At 41.8% G+C, this 18,158-nt stretch overlaps 1 protein-coding gene and 1 long non-coding RNA gene across 2 annotated transcripts; both read left to right on the top strand.

Moving 5' to 3' along the window:
- The first annotated feature begins 698 nt into the window (after window positions 1-698).
- Window positions 699-10,667, top strand: LOC120551448. Its single transcript, XM_039788880.1, has 9 exons — window positions 699-1,197; window positions 2,891-2,965; window positions 5,526-5,615; window positions 6,418-6,492; window positions 6,710-6,790; window positions 9,491-9,596; window positions 9,845-9,991; window positions 10,080-10,133; window positions 10,567-10,667. Exons 2-9 carry the CDS (start codon window positions 2,906-2,908, stop codon window positions 10,665-10,667), a joined length of 714 nt encoding a protein of 237 aa, XP_039644814.1. The 5' UTR covers window positions 699-1,197; window positions 2,891-2,905.
- On the top strand, window positions 4,072-5,285 carry LOC120572359. The gene is made up of 3 exons (XR_005641431.1): window positions 4,072-4,133; window positions 4,344-4,424; window positions 5,236-5,285. It is a non-coding gene; the product is annotated as an uncharacterized LOC120572359 (long non-coding RNA).
- Window positions 10,668-18,158: the final 7,491 nt, after the last annotated feature.

Raw genomic sequence — 18,158 nt, 5'->3', positions numbered from 1 at the left:
GCAAAAAGAGCACCATATACAACAGCCAGAAGGAAGACAAAACAATTTGGGTCAGAATGAATCAAACACCACCACTGTGTCAGTTTGAACCCTGTAAATGTGTTGGGTATTTATTTGAAATACAGGTACTACGGTATTGCTGGTAGATTATAATGAGAGCATACAGTAGTTTTGTAAAACCCATTGCTGGTATGCAGCACAACAGTACCTGATTAAAGTTAGACGTTAACTTAGCTATAACCAGCATGAACATGGAAAAAAAAATAAAAAATGTAAAACATAAAAACAACAAATCTGAGGTAACGCTACTCAGGATAATGTAACATTAACATCAAAAGACATTCCTGACAGCACAGTCAACTACCGGTATCTAACAAGATTAAAGTGATGGTTCGGAGTAATTTCACCCTAGGGTGCTTAGCACCATGACCTCGAGCAGGGCTGGACTGGCCATCTGGCATACCAGGCATTTTCCAGGTGGGCCGACGCACTTTTTGGCCGCGCCAGCCCATAAAGAACTCACAGCGGCCCATTGGTTAATTTTCTTTATTGGCACTGGCCTGACCCAATCAAATCCACTATGGCCACGCCCCCCGGCCCTGAGACACGAGCCATAGTGGCCAGAGCCCAGCCGGTCGTGTGTGTGTGTGTGTGTGTGTGTGTGTGTGTGTGTGTGTGTGTGTGTGTGTGTGTGTGTGTGTGTGTGTGTGTGTGTGTGTGTGTGTTGGTGTATGTGGTTTACACGGACAACACGCCAGACATTTCACCTGGGCTCCAGGGACCTAAGGGTAATACGGGGACTATGCCAAAGTCCTCATAAATCAAAGAGCGGATTTGCATTCTGTAGTGTCTAAACTACATAAATTCTCTTTTTCTTTGAAAGTCCTCATTTACCACTTGACCTGATTTTGAGTGTATCCCAGTGTATCAGAACAGCGACGCCACTGCTGGGTTTTATATTGCAGTTTCATACACATTTCTGATACACACGGTGCATTTTGGCGGGCTGTCTTGTGATTGGCTGGTTTTCGCGCGTGGGCGGGGCCAAACGGAAGTCGTCTGGAAGCTCCGCCCAGACATGCCCAGACATGCCCGGAGCACGGCCCAGAGACCTCGCTTGTTTAAAACTTAAATGGACCACACCTGGGAAGCAGCATCTAGACGTCATGGACTTAGTAGAGGATTAAATACATACAGGTAAGATTTATATTTGTAAATATAATTTCCTTTTTGCAAGAAATGACTGTGAAATGCTATAGCCTATATTTACAAGCATGTGCCATGTTAGCTGAGCTAGCTTGATTGGCTATCAACATGTGCTGCTCATTAAGCCTCAGGCTAAAGCTGTGGAGGACAGCAGGTAGAGATGAGGACAGAAGCAACATTGCCAGCAGGTCAGATTTGGTAGTTTTGTTTTTAAAATGAAAGCTAGCTAGGTTAAGTTGAGCTGTGGCTACGGCATGGCTTAACAAGCAGGACGTAGCCACATGCCCTGCTCGTTAAGCCTCGTTTAGCATTTACGTGAAGTGGATGCCTGCAGAGAGGACAGGAGAGGAGGACTAGAAAGCAGCCAGTTGTCAGCTCGTTTTTTTTGGAATTGGAACAAAAAAGAACTAAGAGGATATATTGATATCATCTTTGGTTTTCCTGTTCTGTAAGTACTAAGTTGATTAACAAGTTTATGTAACTGTCTGTCTGTATCCACCTGTAGCTTTTGTAATAGCTGAGGTCTGGACCTGGAAGCCTTAACTTTTAGACACAGACATTGTGTTTATTTTAGAGAATTTAATATTTTCTTAGTAGCCCAACATTATTTTGCATAAATATGAAGTTGCAGTGACACAGGAAGGCTGGAAGATATATCATTAATAGGAGTACTTTCAGGCCATTTAATAAATGTAATGTGTTTATGATGTTCTGTTAGTGTACTAAATCTATAAGATAAAAAAATTGGTACCCATAGTAACCCACCACAATGATCAATATACAAAATATGAGGGGAAACAGACCTGACAGGTATCTGGTGCAGTGTGTAGAGTGTTATTTCAAAGAAAAATGTTAAAAACAGTGTTAGCTGAGGACAGAGGCCATAATTACGTGGGGGAGGGGGACTGCCTTTTCTCTTGTAGTTTTACATACTTTTGACCATTATTTGACCAGTCAGGTGCATGTTAATTATTTGAATAATTCTAAAACAGATCTAATGCCAGAAGCATCACAGTGATAACATTTCATGCCCTGGTTCTTTTTAATGTCATTATAATCTGTAATTCATATTGACCAAAGAAACCAAATTTAAAAGTACTTTGAACCCCGAAACACACTATTAATTCCATTACTGTCACATGAAGAAAGAAAAAATGTAGAGAGTATGATATAATTTAAGATTTTATCTTGGGAAAACTAAACACAGCTCCTGTTAGTTAAACATTTTTTCCTTGCTACCTGTCTGTTATTTTTGGATGATAACACTGAGCAACAAGATCTATGAAGCCTACTAGAGATTCGGCTCAATTTGGTTTTGACTAGAGAGATTATGTGGTCAGTGACTTTCTACACCATCAGAAAACAAAATCAGTTGGAGGTAGGATGAAGTTTAATCTGAATGTGGTCTGGAGATTAAAGCAACTGTCATCCTCCCCTGTTATGTAGTACAGACTCCCACCAGCCTGTTACTTTATGAGAAAGATGTTACACTTTTTAATGTATTGTTAAAAGAATCAATACAATATGATACCACCTTCCCAGCACACCATAGCAAAGATGATACTGACCATTACATACTGGTTGAACAAAAACAATAAAGTCATTAAATGCTGTGTTCATTGGAGTATAGTTTTCATAGTCCCCGGTCTACAATATAGTTTTTGTTTTTTTTTCCATTTTACAGGCACTTGATGACGAAATGGCTCCAAAGATTTGTGGTGCCACAAATCCCCCATCCACAATTGATGATACTGAAGAGGTATGTCTTCACAAAAGATAGATTTTTATAAATATCTTGCTCTTATTGTTAATATCTTAGAAAAGTTGTCAGTGAGTTACAAAGCAAGCTTCTCCTCTGTCTGTCAACAGTAGAATGGTTCATTCAGATGCCAAATATCCTCTCTAGTGTACATTCCCAGGACTTTCTCTTTATTGTCCTTTGTCTCTGTTTCATCTTCTACAGCTGACCACTGAGAGCAAGTGCATCCATACCGCGCCAGCCATCCAAATCAGACCAGTCCAGAGCTCGCCCTCTCATCAAGGTTGGACAGGTAAATTAAATCTGATGTCCAACTTAGTGAAGTTATTTGTGGTAAAATGTTAACTCTACCAACCTATTTCAACCTATTTCAATGTGTGTGTGTATGTGTTTTGTGCGAGTCGCCTGAGTAGAACATGCCTTATGTGGACAGTGTTGAGTAGAACATGCTTTATGTGGACAATGAAATGGAAGGACATTGTCTGAACATGCTTTTTCAAGCTTCAGTCAGTATATTATCTGAGTGTATGTGTATCAAACGGTGAACCCCACCCAAATATGACTTGGGAGGACCATACTGTTTAGAGGGTCATGTCATCAGACTTTGGTTTTTAAGAACAATTGGACTGCCTGCATTTGATTTATATGTTGGTTTAATTTGAATGATACGTTGTTTAGGTACATCTAGTGGATGAGCACCCACTCAACAGCACTGATGAAAATTCATGACAAGATGTAATTTAAAAAGAATCCTAGCAAATCTAAGAACTATAAAAGGACTACAAAGTCACTCAGTGTAAAAGCTTACAGCCCCTTATTCTAGAAGTGCGATCATTCTAGCAAGTGGGCTGGCAATAGATAAACAACGAAGTAAACAAATGCTGTATTCATCAGAGTATAGTTTTCATAGTCTACAGACTGTAGTCATGTGGCCTATTCAGTAACTAGAGAACCATTTTGGGAGAATACATGTTTTCCACAAAACACTCACAGAAATACAGCCATTATATCTTTTCACAGAATGCTACACAGGGAACATCTTGTCTTCAAGATATTTATGATAATATATATATTATTTTTTTCCATTTTACAGGCCCTTTGATGACAATTGGCTCCAAACATTTGTGGTGCCACAAATCCCCCATCCACAATTGATGATACTGAAGAGGTATGTCTTCACAAAAGATAGATTTTTATAAATATCTTGCTCTTATTGTTAATATCTTAGAAAAGTTGACAGTGAGTTACAAAGCAAGCTTCAGCTTCTCCTCTGTCTGTCAACAGTAGAATGGTTCATTCAGATGCCAAATATCCTCTCTAGTGTACATTCCCAGGACTTTCTCTTTATTGTCCTTTGTCTCTGTTTCATCTTCTACAGCTGACCACTGAGAGCAAGTGCATCCATACAGCTGTCAGCCACCCAAATCAGACCAGTCCAGAGCTCGGCCCTCTCACCAAGGTTGGACAGTTAAATTAAATCTGATGATCAACTTAGTGAAGTTATTTGTGGTAAAATGTTAACTATACCAACCTATTTCAACATATTTCAATGTGTGTGTGTAGTGTGTTTGTGTGCAGTCGCCTGAGTAGAACATGCCTTATGTGGACAATGTTGAGTAGAACATGCTTTATGTGGACAATGAAATGGAAGGACATTGTCTGAACATGCTTTTTCAAGCTTTAGTCAGTATATTATCTGAGTGTATGTGTATCAAACAGTGAACCCCACCCAAATATGACTTGGGAGGACCATACTGTTTAGAGGGTCATGTCATCAGACTTTGGTTTTTAAGAACAATTGGACTGCCTGCATTTGATTTATATGTTGGTTTAATGTGAATGATACGTTGTTTAGGTACATCTAGTGGATGAGCACCCACTCAACAGCACTGATGAAAATTCATGACAAGATGTCATTTAAAAAGAATCCTAGCAAATCTAAGAACTATAAAAGGACTACAAAGTCACTCAGTGTAAAAGCTTACAGCCCCTTATTCTAGAAGTGCGATCATTCTAGCAAGTGGGCTGGCAATAGATAAACAACGAAGTAAACAAATGCTGTATTCATCAGAGTATAGTTTTCATAGTCTACAGACTGTAGTCATGTGGCCTATTCAGTAACTAGAGAACCATTTTGGGAGAATACATGTTTTCCACAAAACACTCACAGAAATACAGCCATTATATCTTTTCACAGAATGCTACACACGGGAACATCTTGTCTTCAAGATATTTATGATAATATATATATTATTTTTTCCATTTTACAGGCCCTTGATGACAAATTGGCTCCAAACATTTGTGGTGCCACAAATCCCCATCCACAATTGATGATACTGAAGAGGTATGTCTTCACAAAAGATAAAATTTTTATAAATATCTTGCTCTTATTGTTAATATCTTAGAAAAGTTGTCAGTGAGTTTCAAAGCAATGTTTTCCTCTGTCTTTCTGTCAACAGTAGAATGGTTTCTTTTTTATTCAGATGCCAAATATCCTCTCTAGTGTACATTCCCAGGACTTTCTCTTTATTGTCCTTTGTCTCTGTTTCATCTTCTACAGCTGACCACTGAGAGCAAGTGCATCCATACAGCCGTCAGCCACCCAAATCAGACCAGTCCAGAGCTCGGCCCTCTCACCAAGGTTGGACAGTTAAATTAAATCTGATGATCAACTTAGTGAAGTTATTTGTGGTAAAATGTTAACTCTACCAACCTATTTCAACCTATTTCATATGTGTGCGTGTATGTGTTTCGTGTGCAGTCGCCTGAGTAGAACATGCCTTATGTGGACAGTGTTGAGTAGAACATGCTTTATGTGGACAATGAAATGGAAGGACATTGTCTGAACATGCTTTTTCAAGCTTCAGTCAGTATATTATCTGAGTGTATGTGTATCAAACGGTGAACCCCACCCAAATATGACTTGGGAGGACCATACTGTTTAGAGGGTCATGTCATCAGACTTTGGTTTTTAAGAACAATTGGACTGCCTGCATTTGATTTATATGTTGGTTTAATTTGAATGATACGTTGTTTAGGTACATCTAGTGGATGAGCACCCACTCAACAGCACTGATGGAAATTCATGACAAGATGTCATTTAAAAAGAATCCTAGCAAATCTAAGAACTATAAAAGGACTAAAAATTCACTCAGTGTAAAAGCTTACAGCCCCTTTTTCTAGAAGTGCGATCATTCTAGCAAGTGGGCTGGCAATAGATAAACAACGAAGTAAACAAATGCTGTATTCATCAGAGTATAGTTTTCATAGTCTACAGACTGTAGTCATGTGGCCTGTTCAGTGACTAGAGAACCGTTTTGGGAGACTACATGTTTTCGACAAAACACTCACAGAAATACAGCCATTATATCTTTTCACAGAATGCTACACAGGGAACATCTTGTCTTCAAGATATTTATGATAATATATATATTATTTTTTCCATTTTACAGGCCCTTGATGACAAATTGGCTCCAAACATTTGTGGTGCCACAAATCCCCCATCCACAATTGATGATACTGAAGAGGTATGTCTTCACAAAAGATAGATTTTTATAAATATCTTGCTCTTATTGTTAATATCTTAGAAAAGTTGTCAGTGAGTTTCAAAGCAATGTTTTCCTCTGTCTTTCTGTCAACAGTAGAATGGTTTCTTTTTTTTATTCAGATGCCAAATATCCTCTCTAGTGTACATTCCCAGGACTTTCTCTTTATTGTCCTTTGTCTCTGTTTCATCTTCTACAGCTGACCACTGAGAGCAAGTGCATCCATACAGCCGTCAGCCACCCAAATCAGACCAGTCCAGAGCTCGGCCCTCTCACCAAGGTTGGACAGTTAAATTAAATCTGATGTCCAACTTAGTGAAGTTATTTGTGGTAAAATGTTAACTCTACCAACCTATTTCAACCTATTTCAATGTGTGTGTGTATGTGTTTGTGTGCAGTCGCCTGAGTAGAACATGCCTTATGTGGACAATGTTGAGTAGAACATGCTTTATGTGGACAATGAAATGGAAGGACATTGTCTGAACATGCTTTTTCAAGCTTCAGTCAGTATAATATCTGAGTGTATGTGTATCAAACGGTGAACCGCGTTCAAATATGACTTGGGAGGACCAAACTATTTAGAGGGTCATGTCACCAGAGGTGTCGCTTTGGTTTTTAAAGGGGTGATAGAATGCAAAACTGATTTTACCTTGTCATAGTTGAATAATGACAGTTTAGTGGGTAACTAGAACATACATAGAACATCTAAATCCCATTGACACCTCTTTTCTCTGCAAATCTCACTATTTGAAACTGCCTCTGAAAACGGGCGAATCTCAACGAGCCCCATAGTTGACATAGTCAACTATTGCGGCTCCTCCTCATTTGGCTCTAGTCTCTCTCTTTGTCATGCCCCAACATTTACATAGGCTACACAAATGCACCTGAGATCAGTTAGTCTTCTGAATCTAGGTTACGTGCAGATCTCAGAAATTGTATACATTGTTTATATGCTATTTTACCATTAAATTCACTTCTGAGACTTTTTTATGCGAGAAATCATGTGTAGAGGTCACATATGGGCCGTTTTACGAGAATTTATGTCTAATTGCAAATTTTGTCCGACTATGTCGGAGTTCAGAGGCTGGTGCTGCCTGTGTAGCTGCCTCGCCGCCTGGCCTGCCTTCCTTCACACACCTGCTGTGAGATACTTGGAGCTCAGTCACGTCTGGCAGCCCGCAGCACTCCATACCCGTGCAAAGTCACCCTTTTGGGCTAATGGACTACGAAACAGTGCTGCTCTGACAGAGCTCCAGGGCCTCCAACTCCCCTCTTCCGGCTAGCTAAATGCCCGGTGTATGTGAGTGAAAGCGCGGTCAGCGAGCTTGTTACGCCAGCAATCTTTTACCACAGGTTTCAGTTAATATTTTAATGTGTGTAATTATAATGTGTTGAGTTATTTAAACAAACGATTGGGGAAATAAACGCCGCTTGTCCGTGAGTCTCATTGATAGAGCCTGCGGCTGGATGGAGCTCTATCAATGAGAGCTAGCTAGCCTCCTCTTAGAATTCCTCTGGAATTCACAAAAATCAATTACTTGAAATCTGACACAGTTGTTAGCTTTATAAGACATTTAGTTAGATGTTGTGTAAGTGGCGGTACGAAATTCAAACTGTAAATATACTTGAATTTAAGGCGAAAAGGAAACTAACTATCCGTGATTTGTAGCTAGGATTGAAAGGACAGTCACAGCTAACGAAACACCTAGTTAGTCTTCACAAATATTAACTTGAAATCGGACACCGTTGTTAGGTTTATAAGACATTTAGTTAGATGTTGTATAAGTGGCGTGACATGTGTGTAACATGTGGTAAGAGATTGCTGGTGTAACAAGCTCGCTGACCGTGCTCTCACTCTCACACAACGGGCCATTTAGCTAGCAGGAAGAGAGGAGCTGCAGGCCCTGGAGCTCTGTCAGGGCAGCGTGTTGTTGGTAGTCCCTGCTGTGGGCTGCCAGCCGTGACCGAGCTCAAGCACTCATAGCAGGCCGGGGTCTGTGAAGGAAGGCAGGCCGGGGTCTGTGAAGGAAGGCAGGCCGGGGTCTGTGAAGGAAGGCAGGCCGGGGTCTGGGAAGGAAGGCGGCGGGTCTGTGAAGGAAGGCAGGCGGGGTCTGTGAAGGAAGGCAGGCTGGGCGGCGAGGCAGCACGCGGGGGCGGCGAGCGGCGGCCGCCGCACTCCGACACACAGTCTTACCAAATTTGCAATTAGCCATCAAAACGGCCCATATTTGAGCTTTATATAGTTAATTTCTCGCAAAAAAAAAAAAAATAAAAAAAAAAAAAAATCATAAAAATATTATAAAATTATACTATACCATCTCTTCTTTTTTCTCTCCCCCCCTGTGTTTCTATGTAGTTTGCTCAAACCAATCAGCCGTAGCTCATTCTGAATATTCATTAGCATACCATATTTGGAAGAAAAGCTCTTGTTCCAAATAGAGCCATATTCACAGGGTAGTTAAGGGCCTAATAAAATAGCATTCAGGCAATTTTCAGCCCAACCAATGTTACATACCCCATTAGGAGACCTTAAGGAACAGTGTAAAATACCCTATATCATCATTCTATCACCACCTTAAGAGCACTTGGACTGCCTGAATTTGATCTGTATGTTGGTTTAATGTGAATGGTAAGTTGTTTGGTTACAGGTAATGGATAGGCACCCTATTAGTTATACTGGGCTACAACAAGTCAGCTCCTAGCACTGAGGCTAACTACAAATTCCCCATCTACAATTAAAAAATATGAAGAAGGTATATCTTCATTTAGGATATGCTATAAATAAGCTGCGTATAAATAAGATACGCTATGAATAACCATAAAATACAATGCAATAAAAGGGTAATATGTATGAGGTAAATTAAATGTCACATTGGTATTGGATTTAAAGGGATTAAATATTGATATGTAAATATGTAATATCTTTATGTCCAAACTATGTGGCATAAATAAATACTAAAATAAAAATTTTCGCCAACAGTGTCAAAAACCCTGCCTGCTGTCCACAACAGTATCCTCCTTGGATAAGTGTGTTCATTGTGTGAGACCTGTAACTTCCTTCAAGTGGCTTGGCTATCGATGCACAGGTTAGATATTTAGTGAATTAGTATAGAGTGTAATGTGTTGTGTTCTAACCACTTAAATAGACCTGCAGTGTTAACATTATATAGGTATAATAGCTCAAAACTACTCAAGTAAAAATAGTTACTTTGCGAAAAGTGGCAAGTACAAAACCACAGGCCAATCTATTCCCAAGGTCTTTTTATTTGATGTGGCTATTTCAACCACAGATTTTTCTGTCCAGCTAGTGAGTTTTAGTAATGCCATTTTCCAGATGAGATTGCGTTAAGTAAAGCTGAAGACAGTGGGAGCGAATCTGATAACGGCAACACAGAAGTTACAGCATCAGAGTTTGGAACTGTGGAGCCTGTGGATTTTGACTCTACAACCACAGAGCAAGACCATGACATTGGAGTCTTTGGTATGTTGACTCACTTCATAGTCACTGCTCATAAAATTATTTTTTTCCTGTGACAAAAGTAACTTTTGTTAAATTGTGTGTTCAACAGGATCAGTGTCATTTGTGTCGTCCACAGTAAATGAGAGTGTACATCCCTCTGAAGGTAAGATTCAGATTCAAGAGGTTTATTGTTTTATGCACAGAAAAAACACAGTGGTTTATACCATACAATGGAATTCTTACTTTGCCCAACTCCCTTAACAGAACAGTTCAATAATAAGACAAATACACAACACAAATAGAAAAATTAAATAAAGTAAAAGGGTTAGGGTTAGGCAAACTTAAGTTGGAATTAAAAGAAAAGAAACCTGAGTTGAATAAGTTGCTCTGTACCTCAGTTACAGTTAAGGTGGCGATAGTCATTCAGACAAGTCACAGTGTCCTTTGGGAGGGGCACAATGGTGGTGGACTTGTATTAGATGGGGACAGAGTGATGACACAGAGTGGTGCGTCCAGTATGCCCTTGTTGGCCATAGTCCTTCCCTTTCAGCTGGCGTTGAGGGCTTCAAAGTGAGCCGTTTGTTTTCTCTTTGCAGTCTGTGATGTGTTGCAGACCTTGCCACATGCTCCCGGGATCAGGAGTGGTGTAATATCCCTCCAGCTTCAGTCTGTATTGTCTCTTGGCCTGTCTGATTGATCTACGCAGGTCATATCTGGCCTTTTTCCACACTTCAGTTAGGTTTTTCAGGGTTTGTCGTTGGTGTAGGTCTTGCAGCGTTTAGTGGGGATAATTTTCTTAGTGTATTTACAAATGTAGCCAGTTACAGCTGCAGCATATTCCTTTAGGTCCACAGTACAGTCTCCTCTCAGAGCAGGAGTTTTAAACACACCTACCATGCCTCTACTGGTAAAGCAGACCTGAAGCACTAGTTCAGATCCTTCATTCCATACTTTAATAGTTTTACTTACTGGGGGAGCTTGTTTGAGGAGTTGCCTGTAGGCTGGGTAGAGGAACACTGAGATGTGGTCTGATAGTCCAAAGTATGGCCGAGGCACAGCCTTGTAGGTGTTCTTCACATTGCTGAACACTTGGTATTCTTCTCCCTCGAAGGAAAGCTCGTGTTGATGGTACTTTGGTAGGACGCTCCCTGAGGTTGCAGTAGTTAAAGTCACCAGCCACGATGAAGGACAGCATCTGGGTGTGCAGTCTCCAGCTTGCTGATGAGGTCCTGTAGCATCCCCATCAGCGGTACGTGATCAGCCCGTAAACAGCAAGCAGAGGCACAACGCTGAACTTGCTTGGTAGATAAAAGGATCTATACTTTAGCATTACAAGTTCAATGTCCGATGAACCGTGCTTTTCAACAACCTGCACATTCCCACACCATCTGTTGTTAATGTACACACACCGCCTCCCCTGGTGTTCTCGAGGCCTCTGTACGGTCTTCGTGGTGGATGGAGTGTGTGTGGAGCAGGAGAACCGGAGTTTGGGGTGCTGTCAGAGAACCAGATCTCAGTGATAATAAGAGCACAACATTCTCTTATCTCACGCTGAGTTGTAGTCCTAGTTCTTAGCTTGTCCATCTTATTTGTCAAGAGAACGGACATTAGCCAGCATTGTCCTGTAGCTCAGCCTAGCATGTAGCCCACCTCTCTTGCCTCGTCCCCATTGTGGGCGCGCTCCGGTGTTGCTGTGTCCTACTGGCAGGAGTTGGCTTGGTCCAGGCAGCAGAAAGTCAAAGTTCAAGAGGCAGTGTTGTAAGCTTGTGTTGAACATTGCAAACAAAGTTCTTCCCTGCTGTATCTTCTGTTGCACACACAAGCTGTGTGTAAGATGCAAAATAACAAAATAAACAAAGTCAGTGTCAGGAGAGGGCAAACACCAAGTTCGACTGTGGGCACCATGTTGAATTGTGAAGCACCTTAATGTGCGTTGAATAAGACACATCCTTTTTAGGCCAGGTATGAAAGGAAGAAAAAGATAAATAAAAACTCATTTTTCAACACATTTTAAAAAGAATAAAATGAAGTATAGGAATAAAACCGAAGACCAAAAATGACTGCAGTGTATTCTACACATGCCAAAAAACTGCAACATCCACAGTTGGATTCCATCCAAGGATATTTATGCATGTCTCTGTGATGTTTCCTTTCTCTGAAGTTTTCAACTATCAAAATGCAAGAGTAATCTTAAAGAAAGGGATATAAATAAATAGCCCTAAATGTTACTGTACTGCATTTGTAAAAAACATCTTGTCTGCAAGGGAGCATATACACTTAAGTAATGATCAGGAAATGTATATTGAATTTGAGATAAAAGTAAAGTTACCTCCTTCTCTTCAAATGTTCTCTTGATTGCCCATGAGTATGTTCTATTAACTCTCTTTTTGGCCAGTTGGTTAAAGACAAAAAATGAATTGGTCTGAATGACCAATTCAGAATGTGTTAAAAGTAGTATTAGGCTGATTATTACGTACTTTATGTGTTATGTTTCCATATCAAGCCTAAACTTTCAGACCAAGTTCCTACACTATTTAGCTAACTCTATGAAATCAGATTTAATCAGACCTTAAACCCCATAGTCTTTGTTTCATTTAAAATAAGGTGTGTTGAAGTACAATGCCAAAATAACTTAAGAAATTTTACTAATTGTAGTATTATTAACTGTACTTAAATTAATTCATATATCAAAGGTTTAGCCACTTAAACAGATGAACAGCAAAGACATTCTAAAAATGTTTTAATGCTGATGACTTTAATACACTCCATATTGTCCACACTATAATGTGACCAATCAACTGATACCCAAAGTGAATTATTTAGAAAAGTAAACTGCAATTTCTTGTCAACTGTGGCACTAACTGAACTCATGTTTTGATGGCTTCAACTGTCACATTTTGTTTGTGATATATCTTTTTCTTGTTTGCCTATCTTCCAGGGAATTATACTGATAAAGAACATGGATCCAGAAGAGTGGCAAGAAAATGTGGTCTAAGGCTGAGGTTGCTGCTGTAATGCGACACTTCAAAGATCATATAAGCGGGAAACTGGCCACAAAAACTGAATGAAGTCACCGCTAACTGGTGGAAGATCCAGTGTTGGCACAAAGAACATGCAAAATATAAGGGACTTTGTTAGAAATAGAGGAATAATTGCAAAGAGGCAGTCACAAAAATAAAAGATTTAAATACACTGACAGTTGTAGTGGTGTTTCTGTTAGTTTTAAAAAGTGTGGCTCTTGTGTTACAAGTTATCTGCCTGTTATAGGTTGTAATAATGCCATTTTAAAGGTTAAGTACAAAAATATAAGGTTGAATTATACAAAGAGGCCATCATAACAACAAACTGTAAACCAGCACTTATTTTTTTTTACATGTTATTAATTTATTTTTGTTATGAGCAAACATGGGTCTTTTGAAGTTGAGTAAGAATGAGATTTGAGCAAAAAAGCTAAAATCAGTTATTGTCATGACACTTGTGTTGTGTGACAATCTATTGTTAAGCTGTTACAGGCTCCTATCTGGCTGTTAGTCAGTGTCACCAACTAACAATGGTGATATTTGAGTTGTACAATGAAATAATAATTAAGTCCCATTAACGCTTGGTGGTGTCAGGTTAATGTGTATTTATGTTAATGAGCCCAAGTTATTTAAGTGACGTCATTGTCCCTTTAAAGTCCCAATAATGTTTGTTTGGACCTTATAAGTCACATAAGGAGGACTGTCTCTATAAACCACAATAGTTTTAGGGTGGTGTGTATCAAGCTCGAAGCGGTGTATCTGAAGTCTAAAGTGACCTGAATTTTTTCAGATTTTTTTTGAGTGTTTTAATCTAACTCCCATAGCTCTAGGACCTCAGGAAAGGGTAGTCCATCTAAACCACCACCGGGCCTGTTTGGAGAAAAAGTCCAGCTAAACCACATAAACCCGTATGTGTGTGTGTGTGTGTGTGTGTGTGTGTGTGTGTGTGTGTGTGTGTGTGTGTGTGTGTGTGTGTGTGTGTGTGTGTGTGTGTGTGTGTGTGTGTGTGTGTGTGTGTGTGTGTGTGTGTGTGTGTGTGTGTGTGTGTTAACCACTGGTCCGTGCCAGAGACCATGGTCCCGGGACAGACCACAGAATCGGCTACAACCCCCTCTCCACTTTTGTCCAAAGTGACAAAATATGAATCTTACAATAGTTAGAATTAACAGTAAACTGTTTTTAAAGTTCCTAAGCCAATATTAAGCAAAATAGTAATAATGACAATACAATATCAATAATAAAAATACCATAAATATACAAATCATAACTCTAAGAATTAATGAATTATTTAAGTGTAAGATCAACAGATAAGTCTTGAAGGATCCAAAACTATCACATGAACGCTGAACACTAGGCAACTCATATCATAGAATGCACGCATATGTTAAGAGGACTGTCTGCAGGGAATGTGTCTGACCAATCATGGTGGGTGTGGGCCGCCTGGGCCAAAAATGCCAGGGCCAATTTTTTGTCCCAGTCCAGCCCTGACCTCGAGCCAAACACTCCCCCAGAAGCTTTTTTCACTTGGGTCCAACATTGGGAGAGTTAGCGAGTGAGCTGAATAGCTTAGCGCAGGGGCTAATGGATCCGAAGTGTCTCTTAACATTACCCCACTAATAATGCCCGAATTGATACCAAACGTCTACAGTAGTACAAATAGGTTATGCACTCATAAAACGATGGATTGTAAAGTTTGTAAGTACACCAGAAGTTTATGTAAATAACACTTGCCTGCTGGTTTCTGCTCTCTGCTGTTGTTGTTGCTGCTGTAAGACGAGTGCTTAGGGCCGTCTACAAAAACACCGAAAAGAGATGCAACAAAAATATTTATTAATTTAACTTATTTTTTAAAGTAAGTGCTGTAGAATAACTAGCAGGAGACAAGTTATAATTGAGGTAAGTTTGGAGACATTACCTTATTTAATCATTAAATTAATAAATATTTTTGTTGCATCTCTTTTCGGTGTTGTAATTTGTAGACAGCCCTAAGCACTCTTACTGCCCGGTAGTAACAGCAGCAGCAGCAGAGAGCAGAAGCCAGCAGGCAAGTGTAATTTACATACACTTCTGGTGTACTTACAAATTTTACAATCCATCGTTTTATGAGTGCATAACCTATTTGTACTACTGTAGACGTTTGGTATCATTTCGGGCATTATTAGTGGGGTAATGTTAAGAGACACTTCGGATCCATTAGCCCCTGCGCTAAGCTATTCAGCTGATAACGCTACTCTACGCTATCTCTCCCAGTGTTCGACCCAGGTGAAAAAAGCTTCTGGGGGGGTGTTTGGCTCGAGGTCATGGTGCAAAGGACCCTAGGGTGAAATTACTCCGAACCATCACTTCTTCTGAACAAAATAAAAAGGATATTGCTTAATTAACATTGTCGCAGCTTACCTTAATAAATGAAACTGAAAATTAAAACCGCTCCTCTTCATCTTCCTCCTCCTGAGGTGCTTCCCGCCGGTTCTCCCGGCCCTGCTGTCGGACCTGATCGAGCGCCTCCCATCCAGCGGCACAAGGCTGTCCCTCCCTAAAGAGGATGAGGTCGTCTTCACTCCCGTCAGTTTTCACAGACAGTCCAAACTTTTTGATCATATCCACATCCAGTTTGTCCCAGGCGGCGACCACCCAGTCCACAAGCAGGCGTCTGGCGGGGGCTTTTAAATTACCTCCGGCTGTGTACTCCTTATCTGCATCCCCAGCCATCCACTGATCGTAGGCATTGTGCAGGCTTGCCTCGAAGGGCTGGTTCCACATCACATCGGGGGCTTGGGATATATGTAGTGCAGCCTCCCGGGATCACCGCTGTTGTGATTTTGTAGTCACATTTCAGTTCCATTTTTGGTGGTGGCACTGATGTGGCAGTGGTATGAATCCCACGCGAGCAGGCGCGGGGTGAAGTTGACTTTTCCCACCACAGACTTCAGCCAGTCCACCGTGTGCCATTCATCTAGCCATTCACAGAAGTGGCGATTGCTGCGCTGGAGATCTGCTGCTGCATTGCCTTCACTTCACGAATAGCCCCTTTGAACAATAAAGGCTTCAGTTTGGTGCCGTCAGCCTTGCCAGCGAGGACAATGGTAAGATGGCTTTTCTTGCGTCCTGTGGTTTTTAGAGCAACACTCTTTGCTCCTCGTGTGTTAACAGTAGTGGGAGACACCATATCAAACCAAACTGCAGTCTCATCCATTGCAATGAGGTCCTTCTCTAAAATCTTTTTAGAGTCAACAGCCTTGCAAACATGGTCAACGAGAAACAATCCATCCATCCATCTTCTTCCGCTTATCCGGTGTCGGGTTGCGGGGGGAGCAGCTCCAGCAGGGGACCCCAAACTTCCCTTTCCCCAGCCACATTAACCAGCTCTGACTGGGGGATTCCAAGGTGTTCCCAGACCAGGTTGGAGATAAAATCCCTCCACCTAGTCCTGGGTCTTCCCCAAGGCCTCCTCCCAGCTGGACGTGCCTGGAACACCTCCCTAGGGAGGCACCCAGGGGGCATCCTTACCAGATGCCCGAACCACCTCAACTGGCTCCTTTCGACGCGAAGGAGCAGCGACTCTACTCCCAGCTCCTCACGGATGACTGAGCTTCTCACCCCATCTCTAAGGGAGACGCCAGCCACCCTCCTGAGGAAACCCATTTTGGCCGCTTGTACCCTGGATCACATTCTTTCGGTCATGACCCAGCCTTCATGACCATAGGTGAGGGTAGGAATGAAAACTGACCGGTAGATCGAGAGCTTTGCCTTCTGGCTCAGCTCCCTTTTCGTCACAACGGTGCGAAAGATTTAATGTAATACCGCACCCGCTGCGCCGATTCTCCGACCAATCTCCCGCTCCATTGTCCCCTCACTCCCGAACAAAACCCCAAGGTACTTGAACTCCTTCACTTGGGGTAAGGACTCATTCCCTACCTGGAGAAGGCATTCCATCAGTTTCCTGCTGAGAACCATGGCCTCAAATTTAGAGGTGCTGATCCTCATCCCAGCCGCTTCACACTCGGCTGCGAACCAATCCAGTGAGTGCTAAAGGTCACAGGCCGATGATGCCATCAGGACCACGTCATCTGCAAAGAGCAGCAATGAGATCCCCAGCCCACCGAACTGCAACCCCTCCCCACCCCGACTACGCCTTGATATCCTGTCCATAAATATTACAAACAGGATTGGTGACAAAGCGCAGCCCTGGCGGAGGCCAACCCTCACCTGAAACGAGTCAGACTTACTGCCGAGAACCCGGACACAGCTCTCACTTTGGTCGTACAGAGATTGGATGGCCCTCAGAAGAGACCCCCTTCACCCCATACTCCCGCAGCACCTCTCACCGGGGATTTCCACTGGATGCGTAACGGCTGCGGACCGGCTCCGCTGCGTGTCTGCTGCGTGCTCCGCCGTCCGTCAATACCCACCGGGTCCGGATTTGTTGCGGAACGGCTGCGGCCGTGACTGACAGCTGTAGTCACGAGGACCCACAAGTTCTCGCAAATTCACGTAGAATAGAACCACAAAACCAACAACAGTTTGTTTCCATCCAGAGGAGTAGAGGGGAAACGACTCTGTGCTGTGTTTTCAAGGTGTAGTGCAGGTAGAGTTTAGATTCTCTGCCCGAGCCCGGCCCGGGCCGTTATTTTCCGCCACTATCCTCGGGCCGGGCCGGACCCTTGATCAAGCATTTGTGTTTTTTTTTTATCATTAATTTAGCCTAATTGGGTGGGGAGAAAGCTATGCCATAATCAAAACTATTATCTATTTAGGCCAAAGTAACAAATGTGTCCAAAAAGTTACACAAGTTGGACTACAGTTACAAAATGCAACATGTGTCATGCGCGGAGTCTCCTCCTCTCGCACTCATCACACCGGGGCTGCGGGCTGTATTGTGGAGCTTAAGTGCAACATGGAGCTTGAGGATGTAAAGAAAAAAAGAAAAAAGGGGAGAATTACCTTTGAGCAAGTTTGGAGGAAAGTCGGAGGTATGGAGCCATTTCAAACAAGTCGTGGGAAGTGACAACATATGTGTCGGCTTTGTTGAGTGCATTAAGTGCAGCCGCTGTTCGCCTATGACAGCAAATAAAACGGGGACGTGGATGATGAAGAGACACATGAAGCAGGCTCGCCAAGGCAGAAAAGATGATAGTCAGCCTTCAACGTCCTCTTTTGTTAGTTCTCCA

Source organism: Perca fluviatilis, chromosome 2, assembly GCF_010015445.1.
Source record: "Perca fluviatilis chromosome 2, GENO_Pfluv_1.0, whole genome shotgun sequence".
Taxonomy (NCBI): Eukaryota; Metazoa; Chordata; class Actinopteri; order Perciformes; family Percidae; genus Perca; species Perca fluviatilis.
The sequence above is the reverse complement of the archived record's forward strand: the minus strand, read 5'-3'. Positions and strand labels throughout refer to the sequence as shown.